Source organism: Musca domestica, unplaced genomic scaffold, assembly GCF_030504385.1.
Source record: "Musca domestica strain aabys unplaced genomic scaffold, Musca_domestica.polishedcontigs.V.1.1 12, whole genome shotgun sequence".
Lineage (NCBI taxonomy): Eukaryota > Metazoa > Arthropoda > Insecta > Diptera > Muscidae > Musca > Musca domestica.
Window position 1 is genome coordinate 13,324,368 of NW_026712155.1, and position 25,550 is coordinate 13,349,917.

General features: G+C 37.0%; 2 protein-coding genes across 2 annotated transcripts; one reads left to right on the forward strand and one right to left on the reverse strand.

Annotated features, from left to right (window-relative positions):
- The first annotated feature begins 1,871 nt into the window (after nucleotides 1-1,871).
- Nucleotides 1,872-20,508, forward strand: LOC131807221 (bromodomain-containing protein DDB_G0270170-like). Its single transcript, XM_059132310.1, has 8 exons — nucleotides 1,872-1,906; nucleotides 2,018-2,084; nucleotides 4,135-4,753; nucleotides 4,804-9,053; nucleotides 10,927-11,046; nucleotides 19,182-19,439; nucleotides 19,508-19,699; nucleotides 19,769-20,508. Exons 1-8 carry the CDS (start codon nucleotides 1,872-1,874, stop codon nucleotides 19,841-19,843), a joined length of 5,616 nt encoding a protein of 1,871 aa, XP_058988293.1. The 3' UTR covers nucleotides 19,844-20,508.
- LOC101897272 (transmembrane protein 192) lies at nucleotides 20,293-25,487 on the reverse strand. Its single transcript, XM_005178461.4, has 6 exons — nucleotides 25,284-25,487; nucleotides 25,101-25,219; nucleotides 23,967-24,099; nucleotides 23,632-23,896; nucleotides 20,577-20,701; nucleotides 20,293-20,498 (listed from the first exon to the last, which is right to left on the reverse strand). Exons 1-6 carry the CDS (start codon nucleotides 25,320-25,322, stop codon nucleotides 20,400-20,402), a joined length of 780 nt encoding a protein of 259 aa, XP_005178518.1. The 5' UTR covers nucleotides 25,323-25,487; the 3' UTR covers nucleotides 20,293-20,399.
- Nucleotides 25,488-25,550: the final 63 nt, after the last annotated feature.

Here is a 25,550-nt window from a genome sequence, read left to right on the forward strand (position 1 = left end):
TTATGAGAGACCTTCTATCCTCCTCCTATGACGAAGACCTTCATGATCTTCCAATAGAAGATATTCGAGCTGTTTTATGAGAATACCTTTTGCCTCTTTGACATTCAGCCCTTCTATGGTGAAGAACTTTAGTTCTTCTGTGACGAAGACTCTTCTATGGAGAAGGCCTTCTGTGAGAAGCTTTTCGGTACTTCTCGTCTTCTATGAAGAAGGCCTTCTAGCCTCTTTTAAAGACCTTTTTGTCTATTTTGAAAATAAATATTTGGTGGTTTTAAAAAGATTTTTTATTCTGCTCAAGACTTCAATATTCTATTAGAATTGCTGTCGTCTGCTTCGTTCTCCTCAAGCACACTCTCCCTTTTTATAGCTTTCTGGCTTCTTTGAGACCATTTTTTTTTTTTTTTTTTGTTTCTCCATCTCTTCAAAAAGTGTCGATATTTCCTCAAATGATTCAAAATATTATTTTCAAAAAATGTCTTTATTATTATCTACCAACTAGAGCACCATAGACTCTGGAGCTGCTCCTCAGCTCATTCACAACTAATTAATGAAAATTCATTTCATATTCAAAAATATCCACTTCAATTAATCACCTGTGCCGTCTTTGTATGTTCGTTTGTTCTTTTTGGAATAAAACTTTGATTTATGTTTGCTTTGAGTCGTTCTTTTTCCTGGCAAATTACTGTCACGCTTATCAAAGCAACCACTTGAACGAGGACATAATTACAATTCGAACGTGATTTATATATTTTCTGCCCAAACATTTTCCATTTTTAATTTTTATGGAAAACTTGGGAAAAGAGCAGCAGCAAGACCTCAACTTTCACAGGTGATAAAGTGAAGGAATGAGAGAGTCTCTTACTTGCCATCTGATGACCTCTACCAAAAACCTTCCTTACAAAGCTTAGGGGGAAGAGCGAAAAAAAAACTCATTAACAATCATGATTAGAAGTGGAGAACCATTGTTTCTGGCCTGAAGTTTTTGTTTTAATTTTCGAATTTGTTCTCCTCTTCTCTTGGCTGGCTACACGAATAATTAATGCAATCAAAGAACGTGCCAAGAGGTCGCAACAACAAATCCTTAAAACATATTTTAAGATTTTTGTTTCCAAAAACAATAAAGAAATTTTCACGTAGCCTTTGCAGCTGGAAGATGTTAAACTTTTTGTTTATGGTCGGATTTTTTTCTCTCTTATTTATTTTTTTTTTTTGGAGAATAATTTAGCCCAGATTTAAAATTTATAACCACAATAAAGAAGTAGCCTCAAGTCAAATGTAATCTAAACGTCTTTGGGAGTTTCGGATTTAGCAGGCGTAGTTTTTGTGTGTGAAGGGAGACTTTATGGAAAATGTGTTTGATTTAATTATTATTATTTTTAGCTACAAGAAAGGGGATTGGTTTGAAGTTGAAATGGTGAAGGAGGACTCTTTTTACTTCATAATTTCCAAACCCTAACAAAAATAAACACTAAATTTGGAAATCATATCGAATTTGCACAGCGAAAAAAACTATTTTTTCAAACAATAGATAATAAATTAAGCAAATCTGTCCCCTGGCTCTCTCCTAGGTCACATTGGTCATGGAGGCTCATGTTCTCTCCGAGAAAAAAATCCTCCGAAAACCCCCTTGAGATATCTCTAACCTTCTGGGAGAATATATGGTAATTGTGTAGCCCCAAAGTATACTACATTTTATATACCATTTCCAGCTCATTATTGAGTTCAATGACCTGAGAATGGAGATGAAAGTGTAGCATACTTTAAGGGCTATACAATCCTTTCAGATTTCCTGAAAAGATTATAAGAAGAAGGATTAAGGATATTATTTTCTTAAGAGAAGAGGGAACTCCAATATCAACATTGCTAAGAACATGTCTTGGGACAAGCGAACTTATTATTTTTTTAAGTTTGTTATTAAATTATTAATGTAATTATTATTTAAATCTATTATTCTATAAATTTTCTGAAATTTCTTCCGTATTCTAATTTCGACCTCATTTTTCTTCTCTACTTTTAGACGACGCAACAATACCAACAACACGTACCGGAAAAATAGCTGCAGTCCAAGTTTTGTGAAAAACTTTGTAAGTATTATACACAGACCAGAAGTGGTCCTCATAGAAACCCAAAGAAACTTTCAAAGAAGGCCACAAGGTATATCCATTGATGTCTTGAAGGTTTCCCAAAAGAGGAATAGAAAAATTTTCCATAGAAGTCCAAGAGGTCTTCTCACAAAAGGCCAGAAAATCTTATCAAAGAAGAGGTAAAAAACTTCTTCTGAAACACCAGAAAGTCTTCTTCCAGAGAAGCAGAAGGTCTTCCCTCAGAGAAGATCTTTTTCTAGAAGAGCTGAAGATCTTTTTCAAATAAGGCCGAAAAATCTACTCATAGAAGGCAAAAAGTATTCTCATAGAAGTCCGGAAGATCTACTCAAAGAAGAGCGAAAGATCTTCTCAATGAAAGCCAGAAGTACTTCTCCTGGAAGACCAGAATGTCGACTTCATAGAATACCAGAAAGTGATTATTAGAAGGCCACAAAGTCTTCTCCTAGAAGGCCAGAAGGTCTTTTTTATAAAAATCTAGAAGGCTAAAAGGTCGTCTTCATAAAAGGCCAGAAGGTCTTCTTCATAGAAGAGCCAGAAGGTCTTCTTCACAGAAGAGCCCGATGGTCTTCTTCATAGAAGAGCCAGAAGTTCTTCTTCACAGAAGAGCTGAAGGTTTTCTTCATCAAAAGCAAGATAGGTCTTCTTCATAGAAGAGCCGGAGGTCTTCTTCATAGAAGAGCCGGAGGTCTTCTTCATAGAAGAGCCGGAGGTCTTCTTCATAGAAGAGCCGGAGGTCTTCTTCATAGAAGAGCTGCAGGTCTTCTTCATAGAAGAGCTGCAGGTCTTCTTCAAAGAAGGCTAGAAGGTCTTCTCCATAGAAAGCCAGAAGGTCTTCTTCGTCATAGAAGACCAAAAGGTCTTCTTCATAGAAGAGCCAGAAGATCTTCTCCATAGTAGAGCCAGAAGGTCATCTTCAAAGAAGGCCAGAAGGTCTTCTTCATAGAAGCGCTAAAGGTTTTTTTTTTAAAGAAGGCCAGAAGGTCTTCTTCATAGAAGGCCAGAAGGTCGTCTTTATAGAAGAGCCAGAAGATCTTCTTCATAGAAGGCCAGAAGGTCTTCTTCATAAAGGACCAGAAGGTCTTCTTCTGGAAGGCCGGAAACTCTTCTTTTAGAAGGCCAGAAAGTCTTCTATCAGAAGAGCAGAAGGTCTTCCCTTGGAAAAACTGAAAATCTTTTTTAGAATAGTTGAAAATCTTCTTCAAGGGTGTCCGGAAGATCTACTCAAAGAAGACCGAAAGGTCAGAAGGCCAGAAGGTCTTCCCTCAGAAGAGCTAAAGGTCTTCTCCAAGTAGAGATGAAGATCACCTCTAAAAGAGCAGAAAGTTTTCTCTTGGTAGAAGAGCTCTTCTACTCCTAGAGACCAGAAAGATTTTTCCCGGTTTTTTCGGATCCTTTCCTAGACGACCAGAAGATCTTCTCCTAGAAGACCAAGAGGTCATCTTCTAAAAGTCCAGAAGATCTTCTCTTAGAAGTCAGAAGGTCTTCCTCATTGAAAGCTGGAAGGTCTTCTCAGAGAAGGCCAGAAGGACTTCTCAGAGAAGGCTAAAAGGTCTTCTCAAAGAAGGCCAGAACGTCTTCTTAGAGAAGGCTACAAGGTCTTTTCAGAGAAGGCTAGGAGGTCTTCTCAGAGAAGGCTAGAAGGTCTTCTCAGAGAAGGCTAGAATGTCTTCTCAGAGAAGGCTAGAAGATCTTCTCAGAGAAGGCTTGAAGGTCTTCTCAGAGAAGGCTAAAAGGTCTCCTCATTGAAGGCGAGATGGTCTTCTCATAGAAGACCAAATGGTCTTCTCGTAGGAGACCTAAAGCTCTTCTCCTTGAAGAGTTGAAGGTGTTCTCCTAGAAATCCAGAAGGTCTTCTCATAGAAGGCCAAAAGGTCAGAAGGTCTTCTCATAGAAAAGCCGGAGCTCTTCCCATAAAAGGCCAGAGATCTTCATCTTCAAAGAAGGCCGGAAGGTTTTTTTATTTCTTAAAATTAAAAAAAAAAATTGAAAATAATTTCTATTTTCTCTCTTCCTTTTTCTCTATTTTCAGAATTCCCGCTTCCACGACGATTTCGATCGGAATTACTATCATCGGAACAACTATAGTAACGGAAATTGGAACAATAACAACAATCACAGCAATTGGAAAACTAACTGGAATGATAATTCCATAATACACTGGACACCCAAGTGTAATTCCAATTCCAATAATAACAACAACAACAATAAATATCGCCACGATAGAAACTTCACTGCAGGCAGCTATTCCGATGATGTGGATGTGAGGAATTTTGAAAAATCAAATAATAATCGGAATTCCAGTCGAGACTTTTTATATGAAAACAACAACAACAACAGCAATAGTCGAGATTCCTGTTATAAAAATTCAAGAACAGCAACGCCACCTCCCAGAAGCAGCAAAAGTTCAGATCGTGGCTTGGCGAAAGAGGAAATCAAAGTAGAAAAGAAGGAAACGCTTTCAAAAAAATCGGAGAAAAGAGAAGCACCTTGTATTTCGAAATCGGAAAAAAGTGAAAAGGACAAGTCATCGCCCAAGGCGGAAAAACGAAGAAAAGTTGCTGATGAGGAGTCAGTAGCACCGTCTGAGGGAGATTTAGTGGAAAATAAAGTTAAAGAGAAATCAGGGGATTTGAAATCTTCTCCCAAAAGCGCGAAAAAGAAGGTGGTAAATAAAGCAAAGGAAAAGAGTGTAAAGAAGAAACCTTTGGAAAAACCAAAAATTTGGACTTGGCAAAGGAGAATTCTGTTAAGAAACCCATTGTTGCGGAAACTCTCCCCAAGAAGAGGCCGGAAAAGAATTTGAAAAAATCAAAACCCTCACCCAAAGCCCAGGGGAAAAAATTGAAAGGAAACGATACCCCTCTAAACAATATCGTTAAGCATCCCATCAGAGTACCGCTGAAAAACTGTACCCCCAAAAAACCCAACCTCAAAACCTCGCCAAAGGCAAGGAATTTTAAATCGCCAGCTAGGGGCGGTAATTCAAAAACGAAATTAACAAAATCCCCTGAAACGTGTAAGGCCACCATAGCGGTTGCAGATACCACTGGTGATAAGAACACACCAGCCGATTCTAGCTCAAAAGACCAGGGCGATTTAAAAGAGGAATCTTCTGCGCCGGCCAAAGAACCTGGGGAAGGGGATAAAGAAAATAGCCACAATCCGGTGGAGATTGTCTGTGATACCACCCATCCAGAGGAATTTGAGATTGCCAATAACTCCGGTGAAAATTTGGATCTTCCCGAACCCGTATATGAACATATGCCAAGTGTTTTGAATGCCAATTCCTCACAAGACGAAGAAGACACGGATCATCTGGAAGAGGCCATCAACAAAGTAAACAATTATTTGGAAAATCAAACGCAACATCAGATTCCCTTAGGAGAAGAAGAAGTTGTGACCCCCGAGGAGGATCTCTTTAAGGAACCAGTATTAGATTACCCCAATCATAACAGCCAACCGCTAGCAGCAGCTCCACCTCGGCCAACTCCAAGTGAAAGTCAAAACAAGGAGTTTCAATTGCCGAAAATATCCTTGATACCCATTGCCAGGTTAATTGCCAGCGAGGGAACATCTCTGGCCATAGATCTTGGCTCCAAACCACCAACAAATAACAACAACAACACCACACCCCATAAACATCCTCACCCACCACATCCGATCATTTTCAAACCCAACCTCATCAAACGTAAACGTAACGTCTCAACATGCAGCAATACCTCGACGAGCAGCAACACAGCCACCGCTGCCGATAACATCATCGAGAAGCTGGTGACTATGAACAAGAACAACATACGCGACATTATCAACAATAGCAACACAAAATACGACGAAGCACTCAAGGCTCAGGCCCGTAAACGTTTGCGCGAAGAGATACGCGATCAATTGCGTTCGTTATACATTGAACCCATAAAGGATCCGGTTAGTTCGGAATTTGTCCCAGACGAAATTGTCGATTCCATACACATACCTGATTTGCTGCTGGAAGAGATACGCAAGGCTCTGGGTTACGAGGAGTCGCTGAGCTCGCAGCCAATTAAAAGTGAACAGACCTTGGAATTGGAAATTGTTGAGGAGAAAATTGAAAATATCCCCGAAACAGAAGACAAGGGAAGGTTTTTGGGAACAGCGGAACAGAAAATTGAAAATTCCACTGGAACGGAAGGCGATACACCCCATCCAAACGAGAGGCAATTATTGAGTAGCGTTGCCGAAAATTTTGAAAATATAACTGAAACAGAAACTAGACTTCCAGAGGGGAGTATTATCGAACCCATTGTTCACATTGAGGAACCCAATCATAGGGCTTCAGATCCGGAGACCAGTAGCTTAAATAAGCAAACAGAACCTCTACAAATCTTAGATTCTCCTCCCAATCTGCCACAAGTAAAAATCACCACAACCATGGCTGAGGAATCGCCAAATTTAACCTGCATTAAAAGGGAACCCAGTGAGGAAGGCTCCACCACCACCTCCCCCGCCACCATTACCACTCCCCAAAAAGAAGAACCGAAATCAAAGAAAAAAGCCAAACACTATAGGAAACACAAAGAATCTCACCAAAAATCCGAAAAACGTCACAAGGCACGCAAAGAGGCCGCCATAGCTGCCGAAGTCATTTGCCTTGACTCATCATCAGCCTCATCGGCCAGTAGCTCATCATCTTCTTCATCCTCCTCCTCATCATCATCCTCCTCGTCATCTTCCTCCTCCTCCTCCAGTGAGTCGGAGGAAACAGACACCTCCCTCAAATCCTCTTCATCGGCCGTCAAGCGAAAGAGGCTAAAACTTAAAGTCGATGCAGAAAATGTTGTCGATAGCTTTGAGAAACTTATCCTGCCCAGCCTAAGTGAATCTCTCATTGAACGCTATCGCAGTAAATATTCCAACTCCACCCACACGAAACTGCATTTTATCTCGTGCATTTGTGTTAGTGAATATAACTCGGAGAAATTCTCCAAACTGGAAGTGGCCAAGATACAAAGGAACCTCAAGTCTACCGACTGTTCCATGGCCTTGGAATTTCTGATGAGAGAAATTGTAAATGTATTTAATAAACAGAAACAGGTTGCCAAGCTGGGTGAGCAGAATGGGAATAGGAAAATAAGTACCTCCTCCTCCAACAAGGATTCGCCACAAAAGCCGGGTAGAGACTTGGAAAAAAATGTCAAGTCTGCAGAAAATGGCAAGGAAGGAATGCAAAAACATGTCGACAAGGCCTTGATGGTGTCTAGAGAAGACATGAAGACAACCCCTCAACCGGTGGTGACACCACCCTTAGCAACAGCAGCTACAGCCGTGGATGCTACCCATCCCAATCATGCCCCAAGTGAAATAACTAAAGCCACTGAAACAACACCACCAACATGCCACAAAACCTCCAACGGCTTGAAGCCCCACAAAGAGGAATCATCAGCCCAACATCATCTCAATCGGATTAATCAGCTACAAAGAGAAACGGAAAATCAATTCAATCATATCAGAACGTTAACGAATCTAAGCAACACCTCCGACTACAATCTCCTACCACTGGATACCAGTTCCATACGTTTCAATGCCAGCATATTTGATTATCCCTCCTCATCGACGACGGCAGTGCCGGCATTTACCACCCAACCACCCACATTTCCAGCCCTCGATCTGGAATTGTTGAAAAAACAAAGTCCCATTGGCGAGGCGGTGGTCAATAATCTACGGGAAATCGATGTCAAGCTCATGGAACTACACAAACGGAAAATGTACATCGAAGAAATGATCCTAAAACTGCAAAAAGATAAAATGGATACGGATCTGCTCACCATAAAACTGCAAAATGAGAAATTTATACTCCTCAACACAGCCATGACGGCGAATGTAACCACCTCGGCGGCTCCGGAGAAATGTAAAAAACTCTTTGAGTCCATCAACCTGAAGAATATTAAAACCGAAACCGTGGACATTACCGATGATGAGCAGCAGCATCCATCACCTCCACTCTTAGCAAAAAGTAAGAGCCATGAGGAGGTGGCCAATATTTCCTCAAGATTGGGCGAGGAACGTCATAGGACCACAAGTGAGTCCTCCTCACATAATCCAGGCGTAACCAAAGCCATAGATTCTAATCCCAAAGATGATATAACAACGTCCTCCACTGCTCGACATAAATCTCCCGCCGCCAGACGTAAATCCACAACGGAGAAATCAAAACGTAAAAACTCCTCCGACTCCATTCACGTGGGCGAAACCTTTAAGCGTTTGTGTCGTCAGGCCCAGAAGGCCTCAAGTGAAAATCGGGAGGTGAGCAGCAGTGGTAATAAAAATAATGACAACAGTAGACCCACAACCCCCGCCGAGGAACCAAGGAAAAAATCCAATAAAAATTCACGAAAGAATTCTGAAGGCAAAAGTTCCAGGGTGAAAAAACACAAAAACGAAAATAAAAAACAGAAACAAGAAACGGAAACACAGAATGGGGCAACAGAAGTAAACATCGGCACCCCAAGTGACACACCAAAGACCAGCACAAGTTCAACACTATCACCGGTACAAGAAAGTACACCACCACAACGATCACCATCACCGCTGCCACCACACACTACATCCTCCTTAGCCCCATCACCACGCCCCGCATCATCGCTCTCTAATGCCAGCCATGATACCATCGCAACTGCTACTACAAATATTCCTCCTCCAACGGGAGATTGTGATAATTTCCAAAAATACAAAAATATGCCCTGCCGCCTACTGGAGAATCTGCAATCGCCCATTGCCCAAATACGTATTTATCAAAATTCCATTCTGGCCTCAACGGAAGATGGTAAAATATTCATGTTCAATGCCTCCACATTGGAGTTGGTGAACACTTTCAATAAACACACTGAGGCCATAACCCAAATGTATTTGTGTGAGGATAAGGGTTATTTGTTTACCACCTCCCTGGATGGTTACATGAAGAAGTCACTATTGGAGGTAAGTTGCAAAGAAATGGTTTTAAGAGCATAAAAAGGAAATGCTAATATGTTTATAGATCAGGAGATTTGATGTTATATTTTCCAGTTGCTTGGGTTTCAAGGACTTGAAAATCTTGGGTGATCAAAGAGGCCTCTGTTGTAGCTTCTCCGCATATGCCTTTGATGAGTGATAAACAGGACACTTCCTCCATTCTTTTTTGTACTTGACGTACCAAGACCACTTTTTTGAAATCCTTTTAGGATCCACATGAAAATGTGCTACGTATTTCTCTGAAACTCAAATTGTGTGTGTTGTCATGTTTTACAAAGAATGCAGTCTAATATCTCCTTAAAAATGTAGCATACTTTGAGGCGTTTTTGTAGTTAAATGGAATATCAGTCTTTCTTAAAAAATTCATTTAAATGGCAAAATAAGGGTTTATTTCAATTATTGTTATAAGCATTATTATTATTAAAATTATCATTATTAATAATATTATTATTATTTGTTATAACCTAAGCCATATAGCTAGAGGGTGAGATAAAAAATTGCAAAAAAGGCAAACCCCATAATTTTTATTTTTTTTTTAATTTTATTGAACAAAGGCAAAAAATGTCGAAAATAGCATCGAATTTAAGAATAAGTTTAGATTTCTTCGAATTGGTCACCCTTGGCACGAATTATGGCCTTCGAATGGCCAATGAAACCGTCACACGCTGCCCGAATGTTGCTCTGCAGTATTTTGGCCCATTTCCGGTGAAGCACTTTCTTGAGATGATCGACACTTTGGTATTTTTTAGTGCCAACCTTGCTCTCCAAAATACTCCAGACACAATAGTCTAATAGATTGGTATCCGGAGATTTTTTGTGGCCATTGTGCGCTGGAAATGAAGCGAGGAACCTAATTTTGCACCCATTCTGAGTGCGATGGTGCTGAGTCCTGTTGGAATACACCCTCCAGAATATTTTCGCGATAATATTCGGCATTTATTCTGATGCCACGGTCGATTAATATGGGCGGAGAGCGACCATCGGTTGTTATGGCGGCCCACACCGTCACTATGGCCTGCGCTTGAGTTCTGGTGGCCACTGAAGGTGCACATTTTCAACTAACCTCTTTCGCAATGAAACACGATCATTTTGTGTTTTTTTTTTTTTTTTTTCAAACTGCTGGACAACGAATGTTTTCTCATCGGAGAAAACCAAATTCGACAGTTCACAACTTTCGGCCAAGCGAAACAACTCTTTAGCTCTTCTATAGCTTTACCCCGAGCTCATTTTTCAATATTTGCCGAATGGAATATTGCGATATGTTCAGCTCACGAGCCATATTTCGGCTACTGCGACGTGGGTTTCGATTAAGTCGCTTCTTTACTTTTCCAACCATTTCTACTGATGTTGTTGTTCTTGTTGTCTTCCGTCCACTTCCTTGACGTCGGGCTACGCTACCAGTATCACGGTAACGAGCGATTCACATTTAAATGCTGGAGTGCTCTAACGATAGCCACTTGTAGTTTTCCAGCCAAATATAAAGAAATCACACTATTACGCTTGATAAAAATGAGTAATGTTGGTCCACTTTTTGGCATGGTTCCTATATTAAGCTAAAGCCCGGCCAAGTATTTTTGTCATATTTTCTCATTTAATTTCCGCCTAGTATTGTGTACTCTTATTTAAAAACGCCAATACTTATGTGCTTGGCTACAATTTTCCTGGATTTTTCCTTAAGATTTGACCAGATTTTTCAGGAGAAGTTAAATCAATTTTGTGTATCACCTCTAAGAGGAAACTGGGAAACTACCCTTTATTTCGTGGTTACTGATTTTTTCTATTTTTTGTATCTCTCTTTTGTGAAAAAATTTATTTATTTTTTTCCGTTTTTTCATTTCAGAACCTATCATCGGGTACACAATCGGTATATTTAAAAGAACCACTGCAAACATTGGACATACAATGGGACACAGCATTTACTGGTAGTAGATGGGGCAACATCTATACAACTAACATATCGGTGAGTATATCAAAGGATTCTTAAGGGAATGTATTGTTCTGAAATATTTATGTGTTTTTATGAGTTAAGTTTACAACTTTCCCAAAGACAGAACCTTCCACCAAATACTATTTGGTATTAGACATCTGTATAATTTTGAAAGGGTTAGATTATGTATCCTTGTGAATTTTGTATAGGTAGGATTTGAATGGTTCTATGAGAGACAATTGTTAGATTTTTTACTTTGGTTTTATGAGCATACTTTTAGGCTTTTTAACATTTTTTAAAGTAGAGTCATAAAACTATTGATTATTATGCCCTCAACCACGTATATTTTAGGCTGATTGGAGTCGTATTTACAGTAACTTTTCACATTTATCTATAGCGTTTTATAGCATACATTAAGGCGCTCTTCAGTATTGCGTTTCTTTTTACTCTACAAATTGATGGGTGCGCTTAAAATTATGCTATAAAAATGTTAAATATAATGCTAGGAACACAATTGGAGCGAACGACGAATTTTTTCGCGGCGTATGTTCGTCGTCAAAAATAAAACACATATGTGTATATGGAAGTGCACACAATCACGGCACCGGCGAAAATTTCGTCGGTCGCCGCGAACTCAATTAGCTTTATTTCTATTTCATACGCCGGCGACCGGCGAACAAAACAGTACAAGGTGACCATACTTGTACGAATTTTATGTGTTTTAGTAAATAAAGTTACTTTTTACTTTAAAATTTGTTATGGTCACTCTACTATCTGTTACTCGTATAAAAAAAACATAATTAATTTGTTTATTTATTTGTGTACTTGCGCCTGAGTGAAGATGGATATCAGTGAATTTATAATAGAGAAGATGGACATAAGTGAAATTATAATAGATAACGTAAAGAATTATGTGTTCTTGTATAATTCATTGTAGTCAACAAATGAGCAAAAAGTAAACAACTTCATCAGCTGTTTTATAATTTCGTCGGTATTGTGTTCCATACGACGAATTTTCGCGGCTCATTTTGTCGCCGCGTAGGGCGAAATTCGTCGTTCGCTCCAATTGTGTTCCTAGCATAAATGTGTTAAAGTCATAGCCTTTAGTTTTTATACCCTCTACCTTTGTCACTTCGTTTTTAACATCCTTAAATATTCGTTGTAGACCCCATAAAGTATATATATATATTCATAATCAGCATAAAATTCTAGGTCGATTTAACGATGTCCGTCCGTCTGTCTGAATTCACGATACAGCCCACATTAATTGAAGTAGAGCTTCGAAAATTTGGCTGAACAATTTGTATTGTGTCTAGGATGGTTGGTATTGAAAAAATGAGATATATCGGTTCACGCCTTGGTATAGCCGCCTTATAACGGTACCTCCCAATATTCGGTATTTCGATGATTCTAGCGACATTTTTCACCGAAAGTGTTTTAAATATGGTATTTGAATTTCGCAATGGATACTACAGCCTATGAAATAAAATTGTCTGTGCAGGTCTATGTCTTCGTATAGCCCCACACAACAGTACCTCCCGATATTCGGTATTTTAATGATTTTAGCGGCATTACTCACCGGAATTGATTCAAAATTGGTATTTGAAGTTCGTAATGGATACTACAACCTGTGATAGAAAATTGTCTGTACAGGTCTACGTCTTCCTATAGCTCTCATATAACGCTACCTCCCGATATTCCGTATTTTAATTCTAGCGACATTATTAACTGGAATTGTTTCATATTTCGTTTTCGAATTTCCTAATAGGTACTACAGTGTATGACATAAAATTTTCTATGCAGATCCAGGCTTCGTATAGCCCGATATTCGCTGTTTTGATGATTTTAGCGATTTTGTTTACGGGAATTGTTTAAAATTTCGTATTTGTAGTTCGTAATGGGTACTACAGCCTGTGACAGCAAATTGCAGGTCCACGTCTTGGCATGGACCCCAAAATAACGCTAACTATACGGTATTTATAAGATTTTAACAGTATGTATTTATAACGAATTCTATTTTTGATTTATTTATTTTTTATTAATTTTTTTTTAAATTATTTCCAAATAGTGGATGGTATTCAAAGTTCAGCCCGGCCGAACTTACTGCTTCGTCACTTGTTATAATCATTAAATATATAAATTTCGAGCCAAAAATCGAAATCGATTCATTTTTTGTAGATCTCTTCGCTTAGGCGAAGTTTTTCAACCCGAATTAGCCAATAGGTATTATATATTCTTATAGAGTGTGCCAACTCCTTACAAAAACCAAAATTAGGACGGTGTGTGTTTTGGCATAGTCCCCATATGTTTTCTTCTTTTAAAGTCTTTTCCCAATTGAGGTATTTTTAAGGTTATCCCGTCAGCTGGAACCCCATTGGCTTACTTCTCAATTGATATTAAATATTGTCAAACAAAGTGTTTTTAGTACAGGTCTCTGTTACGATTTAGATATTATAATAAGTCAGATATTCGGTAAATTGAGAGTCTTAAAGACTCTTGTAAAAAAATTTGGAACGGGTACGTTCAGACATATTTTCAAATATTTCCATTTCTTAATGTTGAAGGTTAATAATAATTTTCAGGCGTCATTTTCAATTCTTTCACCGTAGTGTTTTAAAAACTTCCCATTTTTAATTCAGTTGTGCTGGTTAAAAAGCCTATTCTTCACTTGTTTTAACTCCCTCGATGGATCTAGAAAGAAAGAGAAAACTCGTTAATGCATTTTCCATGTTTTCTAGACATAAATTATAATTTGTATATACGTCTACACTTCTACCATTTTTCACAGTATTTCCCTCCAAGGACTTCCAAAAAAATGTAACAACTTTCATTTTCCCGAAAGAAACAAGTACACATTCTTATGCCAAAGTCATAATGTTCGATTTAAAATTTATTGATGCGACGTGATTATAATTCGTACGTCTGAATGATGATGCCTACTTTTAAGTGTAATTTATATCGCCTCTTTGTCTTGGCGTTTTCTTTTTTTGAAAAATACACGGAGGCTATATTTATTTGGAGAAAAAAAGAAAATTTCGATGTTTACCACACCCTTGCATATCGATATTAAAATTGCAAGTCGCAATGCCACTCCGCAAAAGGGCGTTATTTTGAAAAACTAAAATGGCAAATTTTTGTAATCAATTCACAATGCAATGTGTTTTGATGATAAGATGCTCCCTATTCTCCATAAAAATCATTGAGAGAGAGGAGAGAGTTGTGTAGTTTGTTATTATTGTAAATGTCTCACAAAACTATTGTCTTAGTGTGTAACTAAAAGCAAGCAAATGCCGCCATTATTATCGTCGTGTTTAGCCATCATTAAAACTACAAACACACACTTGCATACCTAGAAATGTACCCCTAATGCTAGTTTCATGCACATTGTGCATTTGTATTAAATTGCCAAGAAACTGGAACGCCTTTAGTTGAAGGTGGGGCTTTTGCGTTTCATTGTTGTTATGCAGACTGCATCTTGTGCGCATACACTCCTTTCCTTTTATATACATCGAAAACGCAACAAATAACATGTTTTGCTTATGTATTTTATATTCTAAATAAATACAGGATACAATAAACAAGACAGAGTTCCTACCAGGGAGTGTACATTAAGAAAGTCATTCCTCTTTTGAAATAAAACGACTGCGTAGAAAACGCAACTTGTATTTCGGGTTTTGGTTAGGTGGGTAAGCTTGTGCATTTTGGGAAGGACTTAGAATAGCAATAAAACAAGAAAATTTTCAAAATAGTTTCTATTCAAGTTGGAAGCCACACCTAGCAAAAGGGGGACGAGTATTTTTCTTGTTTATTTATTTGTGTGATTTGACACATCTCAATACTTCCGTCAATACAAGATCTGTTTAAAAGATGGTAGAGATAGGACCATTCCTTCTGACACCTCCCCCACATAGGATTTAAGATTTTGAAAAACAAAACGCTCAAAGATAGCGAAATAATAATAACTCTCTTCAAATTTCACACATACAAACATTTTTGCTAACACAAGATCTGTTGGGAAGATAATATATATCAGCGAACCCCTTCTGGTACCACACCCACAAAGGGTCACAATTTCCAATACTTATATCTGTCATAACTTGCGAAACAAGTCAGCGAATCTTTACAACTTACTATGTCTAAATATTTCCTTCAAATTTTGCCCATTCCAACATTTTTGTCTGTATTAGATGAAGCATGAAAATGGAATACTTCGGTCGACTATATCTGGTACCTCATTAATAGAGCAATTGTAAAGTTTGTTGGCCTAAAACGCTTTTACATGAATAAATTGAATTTAATAAAATAAATAGACAAATAGACAATAATAAAATAAGACACAAATCGACCCCATGTTGTTTTTAGATCAACCAGTTTAAGTCAATTTTTCTCATGAGAACAATTCCCGCAGCCTATAACTAAAATTGTCTTTATAAACACAAGCCTAAAAATATGCTACATTTTACGCGTTTATTATCCTCGACCTTTGATAAGAGTTGATTTATTAGTTTTACTTGAAAATTATTGAAAATCTACAGAGCTATAATCAATTTATTTACTGATTTCATAGAACTTTTTATAAAAATAAAAATTTTAGTGATTGCAATTGGTAACAAAAAATAAGTAAATTGTATGTCTAATATCGGCCCAAATATAATGAGCAAGTGACAACGTATTTGCTGTTTCGTTGTTTTTCTTCTATTTATATCTAATACATATTAGTCCCGCCTCCCACACAAATGCATCCCATGAAAATATAAAAACGTTCCAATTGGAGCAATATTTCTTGCGCTCCAACAACTAAAACCTATGAAAAAGTTACTGTTGTTGTTATTGTGTACTATTATAGGGGGGCTGGGCAACAGGTAAAACTAAATGCGATATCTTTGTTGTGCAACACGCACTCATGCTCTAAATAACAACAATATACAAATAAACCCCCTATCCAAAACATAACAGACATTCTCTCTATGCAATTTTTATTGCTCTTCTTGCACATACCCATAATCAAAATGACAGCAACAAACAACTGTCATCATTCGTTGCTAAATTCCTTACTCCTATTTTAAAAACAACACCTCTCTTCTATAAAATCTCTATTACTCTTACTCTCATAGGGTACTCTCTCTGTCTTCCTCTCTTATTTCATAGCAACGGATTTTTGTTTCACTTCTCAGACTTTTCTTCATTATAGGCTCTATCGAAGATATCGAAGAAACTTGCAAAACTAGTAGATTCTTGCAGGTACTGGAAAAGAGCAAATATGTTCTGTTCCAAATGCAAGAATGTACAAATTTTACTACGACAACCGGGTTTTCCTTGATGATATCGAAAAAATTGCAAAGTTACTATATTCCTTCAGAAAAAAATTGTAAAGTTTCCGTTTTCATTGAGGCAATGACTTATCCCAATGTTGTTATTTCGCATAATTATAAAGTTTATGGTACACCCCAAAAGCCACTATAAATAAAAGCAATACCCAAATACACTCCCCTAGTTACTTTCTTTTCCTCATCATTGCATATATCCAATTTGCTCTAATTACAGCAATACGTAATTTCTATATATTTCCATTACCAACTCAACACCTACTCTTCGTGCAATTTCTCCCTCGGTTGTAAACTCATTCTCTATTCTCCTAGCAATAACTATTACTCTCTTTCCGGTTATGTGCTCCATCTCTCATTGTGAAAAACGGATGTTAAACTCTCTGCTCAAAGTGTACTAAATTATGTCGTCTCTTTCTCTTTGTAACAGTCCCTAATTATTGTTGTTTTATTTTCTCTAATAAGAATTGCATTGTTTTTGGATTGCGATGCCATAGCGCATGACTTGCACTTGTTACTATTAATCTTGCACTTGTAGTTGTGGCATATAGTTGTTATTGTTTTTTTTATTTCTCATGCACAACCCATTTTCTATGGTATTTCACTACAAGCTTTGTTGATGTGTTTTGTTTTGTAGGGGGTAAAAATGCATTGAAAGGATGATGATAGTTGGTTGTAGTAGAGGCTTGGCTTTTAAGAGTTGTTGTTGTTGGTATTTTTACAAACATGTTTTGTTGTTGTTTATAGAAATCATTTGGTTTTTTTACTTTTTTGGCGGAACGCTTTTTTCTTTGTTGTCTGTCCGTTTGCCAAATGACATTTCTTTTATGGGGGGCGTGTTTTTAACCTAACTAACGACTCTCTCATTGGTGGTTAAAAACACATGCGAATGTGCCAATAAAATAACTAACATGTTTTGTTGTTGTTTTTGTTTATGTACATCGTTTGCATGTATGTATTTATATATTTATTTAGTGTTTATATATTGATTGTTCCGTGATGCAGATGGATAATGAGGTGGAGTGTTTCTAAAATCTGTATTTTTAAGGGATCCTTTTCTCTGAGTTCTGTCTAAGTGCATGATGATGAAAAAAACCTTTAAAAAGTAAAGTTGAGTTAAAAATTTATAAAACTTCAATAAGAACAAAAAAATAATAATTATATTATTATTACCAAAACCGATTTTCCCTTTATGATATCGAAAACAATTGCAAAAATATTTGATTCTTGGAGGTTCCGTAATAGAGCAATTGTTGAATCAATAGGTATCAAAAGGGAACCAATAAAACAGGAATTAACATATCATCTTAGAGTTACATTCTTTCCAGAAACAAACCTATAAAGGGAGCGAATTTGTCCATGAAATTATTTTCAATTTTTATATCCTCCCCAATACATAGTTGGAGAGTATTTCGTTTGTAACTCATCGAAATTATAATTTTAGACCTAACAAAGTATATATATTCTTGATCTGTTGTAATCACGCTAGAGTCAAAACGAATAAAGATAGGAATCTAAAATTTTGCACAGTTTAGTCTTTTGTTTGCAGGCAGACCAAGTTCGAAGATGGGCTATATCGGTTCATGATATCATATAGCCCCCATACAACAGTATCCCCCTATATTCGGTATTTTAATAATTTTAGTCAAATTTTGTAATGGAATTGTATGAAAATCCACGAAAGGAGTTCTTTACCCCCTGGAAGAGAATTGTTAACATAGGTCCACGATATTGTATATCCCCTATACAACCGTACCCCCTGATATTCGGTATTTTGATCATTTTAGCCACATTTTCCAATGGAATTGTCTGAGAATCCGCACAAGGAGTTCTTTCTGAGTACTTTATCTTATACCCCCATATAATGGTACCCAACCCCCCTCCCCATATTCGACATTTTGATGATTTTAACGACATTATTCACCGGAGTTGTCTCAATTTACGTATTTAGAGTTCGTAATGGGAACTACAGTCTGTGGCAGAAAATTTTCTATGCAGGTCCAGATCTTCGTGTAGCCCCACATATATCAGTACCTCCCTATATTCGGTATTTTGAGGATTTTAGGTGCAATATTCACCGAAATTGTGTGAGATGTCGTATTTGAAGTTCCTAGTAAGTACTACAGCCTGTAACAGAAAATTGTAGATGCAGGTTCAGGTCTTCGTATAACCCCCAAATATCGGTACCACTACCTATATGCGGTATTTTGATTATTTTGGGTACAATATTCACCGAAATTGTTGAGATATCGTATTTGAATAAATACTGCAGCCTCTGAAAGAAAATTATCTATGCAGGTCCAGATCATCGTATAAACTTTATATATCGGTACCTCCCTATATTCGTTATTTTTAGGAACAATATTCACCGAAATTGTTTGAGATGTCGTATTTGAAGCTCCTAATAGGTACTCCAGCCTGTGAGAGAAAATTGTATATGCATGTCCAGGTCTTCGTATGGCTCCGATATAACGGTATCTACCTATATTCGGTATTTTGATGATTTTAGCTACATTTTTCGCCTGATTTTCTTTTTACAAGTTTCGTATTAGCATATTTTAATGGCTTATGACAAAAGTTGCCTATGTAGGTCCACGTTCACGACCCCAATATAACGGCTATATTCGTTCTTTTTAGGATTTTAACAGATTTTTTTTTTTTTAAATTGCTGAATTCGTTGCAAATGGTGGAGGGCATTTAAAGTTCGTGCCGGCCGAGCTTACTGCTTTTTAACTTGTTTTATTTTTTTAATTTCCGAATTCGTTGCAAATGGTGGAGGGTATTCACTGCTTTCTTACTAGTTTTTTTTATAAAAATATATCTAATTTCTCCCCTCCATTTCAGGCAAATGTACGCTCTGCAGCTCTATTGTGCTCCACCGAGTCCTCGATTCTCACCATCAAAGCCGCCAAAGAAGGGGCACGCAAGGTATTGATTGTCAGTTCCAAAGGTAATCTCATACATGTGCGTGATGCCTCTTCGGGATTATTGTTGAGGACATTCGATGTACCCGATTGCATAAATATATACAGTATATTGTTGAACGATGGTCTCCTCTATTGTGGAACACAGAAAAAGGAAATACGCAAATATGATTTTGTGGTAAGCTATTGAGACAATATGACAATTTGCAATTCTCATTTAATTCCAATTTGGTTTTCTTCCTCCAGTCTGGGGCACCTGTGGGTTCGATTACCTGCGGCAATGGAGCCGTTAGCATGCTCATGTTCAGAAACAAATACATGTTTGTGGGTTGTTATGATGGCTTTATATATGTCATTGACAAAGAGACGGGACGTCAAATAACACGCTTGACTGGCTCAGGCAAAATGATTTTGACCCTGGAAATTGTTGGCGATAAGGTAGCGAGCTATGGCAAAATCATTTGTTTACATTGAAATTAATTGTGTGATATTCTTAATTCATTGCAGGTCATCACATCAGCCAAGGATGCCAGCATGAAAATCATAAATATACCCACATTTTGTTTAACAGATTCACTTTGAAGAAATAACTCGCAAATTGAATCTGGATCATTGGATTAACTAAACTAATCATGGAGATTAACAAGCAAAGAAATGGAAAAAGAAAAAAACTTACTAAAATTTGTTCATATAATGTTAATATATAATATATATTATAATTCAAATTTAAAATTTTTTTATTCAAGTTATGTTTGTCGTCTTAACTACTATTTAGAATATAATTTACATAATTCTTATTATGTTTCTTATCAGAAAAAATATGTATTCTATTAAGAAATATTCATACATACATGTAGGCATATAATTTGTTCTCTCTTTTTTTTAGGTTTGGTATATTTCATATACCAACGCATTATGTTTTCTTTTATAAAAAAATGTGTATATTTTGTTTTTAATTTTTTTTTTCTTTGTTATATAAAACAAAAACACTTGCAGTAAACTCAATTGTAAAGAAGAAAAAGAGATATCAATGAGATAAGTAATAAAATAATAATATTTTGTAATCGTGAGTACTATACAATAAATAACAGAAAAAATCTTGCGGCTATTGTGTCCTGGATTTTAACATTGTTTTTTATCAATGGCCCAAGTGAGTGACTCGTGTATGTAATTGCATGTGATGTAGTTTCTGGTTCAGCGTTTGATTGTGATCCTTGAGGTAAGCTATTAAGTCGGCCTGAAGGAGGGGAAAATCAATACAAGGGAAAATATTATTACAAGGGATTTGTTTTGAGGTTTTGTGGCATCTGTTTACCTGTTTCTCCAAAAGTTCGGCAACATTACCACCAGGCTGCATGAGGCCCAAAGAACCAGCCGAGGAATCAGTACCCATTAAGGCATCAGGAGCATTGGCATTCTTATTAAATTTGTAGACTTTTACTAAAAAAGACAAAAAATGACAATTAATTTAATATACATTTTTGGATAGAGTCTGACATAAAGGTGCTGAGTCTTCCACGAATATATGCTCTGTTCTAGAACATGCAAGAATCTAATATTTTTGCAAAATTTTTCCAATATAATAAAGGGAAAATTGGCTATCGTAGCCAAAACTTTTACATTTATTGCAGTTCTGGAAAACGACAATATTTTGTTATGGGAATTTAGGTACGATACAAACTTGGCGATTTTGAAACATTGAGCATTTTACTTGGCTAGGTCTCGTAAAAAGCCTATTTTTATAACCTCCCCCTTAAAATGGAGTACATACTAAATATGTTCTTTCGTTTGCAACATCACGAAATATTCATCGGAAACGCCATTAAGGGCATATAACTATGAGCTGCGTAAAATTCTATGAGGTTTAGGCATGACCGTCTTTCTGACCTTCTTTGGGCCCTTTACCTTTGAAATATATATGTCGGAAAACCCATAATGAATATAAATATTTATGATCAGCCTAAATTCTGTTGAAAGATAGACCTTTGCTAAGCACTAATATTATTCCCAGGAAGCTTCGTACGGAAAATGGAATATATCGATTTACGTCTAGGTATGGCTCTCATATAACGGTATCTCCTAATTTTCGGTATTTTGGAGGCTTCTGCCCCAACTTTGCTACCAAAACAGTTGTAATTTGAAATTTCGGGTTCTCAGTGGAGTTCTTTTCTGCTGCTGATTCCGGTTGCTTTCTGCTGATCGGGTTCTAAATCCAAGTTCAACAAGTTAAAAAACAGTAAGTTCGGTAGCTAAAATCATCAAAATATCGTATATAGGGAGGTACCGTTATATCGGAGCTGTGTGAAGACCTGGAACAGCCAGACAATTTTCTGTCAGAGGCTGTAGCATCCATTACGAAGTTTAAATACGATATCTCAAACAATATCGGTGGGTATTGTACCTAAACTCGTCAAAATACCGAGTATAGGGAGGTACTAATATATGGGGCCTATACGAAGACGTGGACCTGCACAGACAATTTTCTGTCATATTCTGTAGTATCCATTACGAACTTCAAATACCAAATTTTAAACAATTCCGGTTAATAATGTTGCTAAAATCATCAAAATACCGAATATAGGGAGGTACTGATATATGGGGGTTATTCGAAGACGTGGACCTGCACAGTAATTTTTCTATATTAGGCTGTCTAACCCTTTGGAGCTTCAAATATCAAATTTGAAACCATTCCGGTGAATAATGTCGCTAAAATCATCAAAATAGCGAATATAAGGAGATACAGTTATATGGGGGCTATACGAAGACGTAGAACTGCATAGACAATTTTCTGTCATAGGCTGTAGTATCCATTACGAACTTTAAATACCAAATTTGAAACCATTCCGGTGAATAATGTCGCTAAAATCATCAAAATAGCGAATATAAGGAGATACAGTTATATGGGGGCTATACGAAGACGTAGAACTGCATAGACAATTTTCTGTCATAGGCTGTAGTATCCATTACGAACTTCAAATACCAAATTTTAAACAATTCCAGTTAATAATGTCGCTAAAATCATCAAAATACCGAATATAGGGAGGTACCGTTATATGGGGGCTATACGAAGACGTGGACCTGCACAGACAATTTTCTGTCTGAGGCTGTAGTATCTATTTCGAACTTCAAATATCTAATTTGAAACAATTCCGGTGAATAATGTCGCTAAAATCATCAAAATACCCAATATCGGGAGGTACCTTTATATGGGGGCTATATGAAAACGTGGGCCTACATGGCCCATTTACGAACTTAACCTGCCTACTCGAAAAATAAACACGTGTGCAAAATTTTAGCTTCTATCTCAATTCGTTCGAATAGATCGTGTAGGTCCTTCCTGACACGCCTAATTGGGGGAATCTCACTCACCATATGGTGGCTTGGATGACTCCTACGATGACACCCAAGTAGTTACTGCAAGGATAGCATGTGGTTATGGGGGAGGAAGCTTCGCCTCCTTTTGAAGATGGTCCCCCGCTGTCATGAGGAGGCATCCTGAAGCAGTTTGCAGGACAGAGTTCTGGCAGGTCTAGATACTCTTCCAACACGTAGTACTAGTATTTGCAAGACACACTGGGCCACAGACCAATCTATTGCGTCATAAGAGGTCAACAAGGTATCCACCACCAAGTGCTGCCGACTAGTGCCGTAAGGGCTATGTTCCCACATTTCATTTTGTTGCATTTAGCTGTGGCTTAATCGGACGACTTGAACATGCTATCGAAGGTGACCCCTAGAATCTTGGGGTGATACGTGAGCGGAATTAAATTTACCTTTCCCTTGACTTTTTTACCTGTGTTCTCATTTTCGCAGGCAATGTGGAAAAAAGACTGTGGTCGTTGACTTAGTGGGTATTTTCTTATTCCTCGCGTGGAAGGAAATGGTATGCTCCGAGAGATGGGTCATATGTCATATTGATTTCTAATATTTTGAATGTTTCGTCCCCAAATTCACACCAAAACAGATGTAATTTGAGTTTTCGATCTTTTTGAGGGTGATGTAGAAAAACTCCAAAATATGTAGTCCAGTTTTGAATAACAAAGATTAAACTAAATTTTGCCAGAAATTTTCGATTTTCAAAAGTATACAGCAGATGTATATTACGATGGGGAAAATTTAGATAAAATCATGGGTTAGGAGACTCGATTTTAGGGAGATTATGTTCATTAGTGGAGAAGAGGTCAAATCGAAACATACAATTCATTTTTGAATTTAATCTAATTTAGCCTCTTACATCACCTCCTGTAGGTTATGTACAAAGAAGAGATTCTCAAGATCATATATACAAAGAAGATATTGACCTAGAATTTTTTTTTACCAAATCTATCTGTATAGATATAGACGTTCAAAAAAAACCTCTTCCAACTTACCCATGTAGCATCCATGTGTTGTCATCAAAATGAACGTCTCTGACAATTGGAACGACACAATACACGTTACGGGTGTAAACCAAGTGTTCCACATTACATTGCCGTAATAGTGATGCAGCAATGCTTGAACCAACAACAACAGGGTATTCCATGCCGACACAACATTCAAAGCAATGCCATTGTGCATAACCATGGAACGATGAAAATCATGATAACCATTCATACGCAGATCATTATGACGTTTCCGTATTAAATGATCGAACAGCTGCGGGAATTAAGAAAAGAACATTTTTTTTATTTTATTCATTTTCCCGTAGAAATGCCATTAAACTTACAAATGTTACCAGCCAGAAAGCAACTCGCAAGCTTGTCATTATAAAGTAGGCTTCGCCACGTTTCTCCTCCGGCCATGACACGGCCAAGCCAATGCCCACAAAAGAAATGATCACGGACACGCATAGATGAATGCTGTAAGAGATAAGGATAAGTATTATTTCAACACATTTTTGTAGAAAACAAATTTGGGTAGGTCAGTAAAGAGTATTTTTTTTTTGCAAATAAAAAACATTCAGAGTTTTTTAAATTGGAAATTATATATCCTCAAAAAAAAAGGTGCCTCATGATGATCAAGAAGATTTTGCATTGTTTTAGTCACATTTTCCAACCGAATATACTTTATGTCCCAGCAGATCCTAAAATATCCCTATAAAGAACTGTATGCATCGATGCGGATTTGTAACCGCAATTTACCGCCGGAATGTCATTGTAAGGACTAGACAACCTCCATCCAATAGGTTACAAATAAAGATCTACTTCTAGGTGTTAAACCACTTTTATATTAGAGACCTATATTCGATATTTTTAAGGCTTCCTTCCGACGTTAATTGTACATTTAGTTTTTTATTGGATTTCGATTGAGTTCTGAATTTCTCATGGAAGATGTAATTTTATGGAATCTTTAGTTTTTATTGGATCTCGATCGAGTACTGAATTTCTCATGGAAGAGGCATAAGATTGGTCCGCCCAAGTATAAGTAATTATTTACTGGTAAGTTTTACATTCGAATCTTCATATGTTAATCCGGACTGAAAACGAGACACTTCATGAAAGAACATCCCGGTCTAAGTTCCTGAAATCATTCGTTTTCCAATTCGTTCACCTATAAACATATTATTTCACAAAACTGTTCGAGTGCAGGCAGGGACTTGTAAAAACTTAATTCTGTGAATGTGAGTTATGAATAATTTATTCCCCATTCATTTCATAAATTGGAATGTAAGTTCTTTTTTTTCTTCCCTCTCCGACCTGCCAACATCAATAATTTATGTCAAACGGGATTAAAAACTTAATGGCGTACAAAAATTCCCACCAAGTCATGACTAACAAGTATTTTATCACATTTAGCAGTTTTCTCTAGACAAAGAAAAGGAGTTTTCAATATATGTTCCTAATAATAATTCCCAACTCACCTAAACACCGGTATAGTTTGAAGTTTCTTGAAATTTCCATCGCCAGAAGAAGCTAAAATCGGTTCAACATCGGTCATGATTCTTGAATCGACAAAAGCCTCATCCATATACTGAGCACCCTAAATGAATATAATCAACAATTAATACAGATGCGATTTCTTTCTGCAGAATAAACTTTCTTACCGATGCACTTCCAGCTCTATTCGGCAACAAACTAGCCATTTAATCAGCAAAGAAAACAAAAGCCGCCGCCAACCCAGCAAATGCACATTTATTTCGCCCTTGATTTTGTTTTTCCTTTCTGTTTCGTTTGCAATTTATCAATTTTATTTTATTGTATAATTGATAGAGATGACTCACAACAACAATCGTTTTTTTCGTTTATTTACATATATTTTATGTTTTTTTTTTACAAAATTGCTTGTTGTTGTAATCTTTTGTTTAGTGCCG

Excerpts from the sequence above, each read along its gene's own strand:
- LOC101897272 (XM_005178461.4), bottom strand. The coding sequence starts at position 25,322 with ATGGCTAGTTTGTTGCCGAATAGAGCTGGAAGTGCATCG. Across the intron at positions 20,702-23,631 it reads AACACATGGATGCTACATGG|TAAAAGTCTACAAATTTAAT; the intron begins GTAAGTTGGAAG and ends TGTCTTTTTTAG. Across the intron at positions 20,499-20,576 it reads CCGAACTTTTGGAGAAACAG|GCCGACTTAATAGCTTACCT; the intron begins GTAAACAGATGC and ends CCCCTCCTTCAG.
- LOC131807221 (XM_059132310.1), top strand. The coding sequence starts at position 1,872 with ATGTCTTGGGACAAGCGAACTTATTATTTTTTTAA. Across the intron at positions 4,754-4,803 it reads TTTGAAATCTTCTCCCAAAA|AAACCTTTGGAAAAACCAAA; the intron begins GCGCGAAAAAGA and ends AGTGTAAAGAAG. Across the intron at positions 19,440-19,507 it reads TACGCAAATATGATTTTGTG|TCTGGGGCACCTGTGGGTTC; the intron begins GTAAGCTATTGA and ends TTCTTCCTCCAG.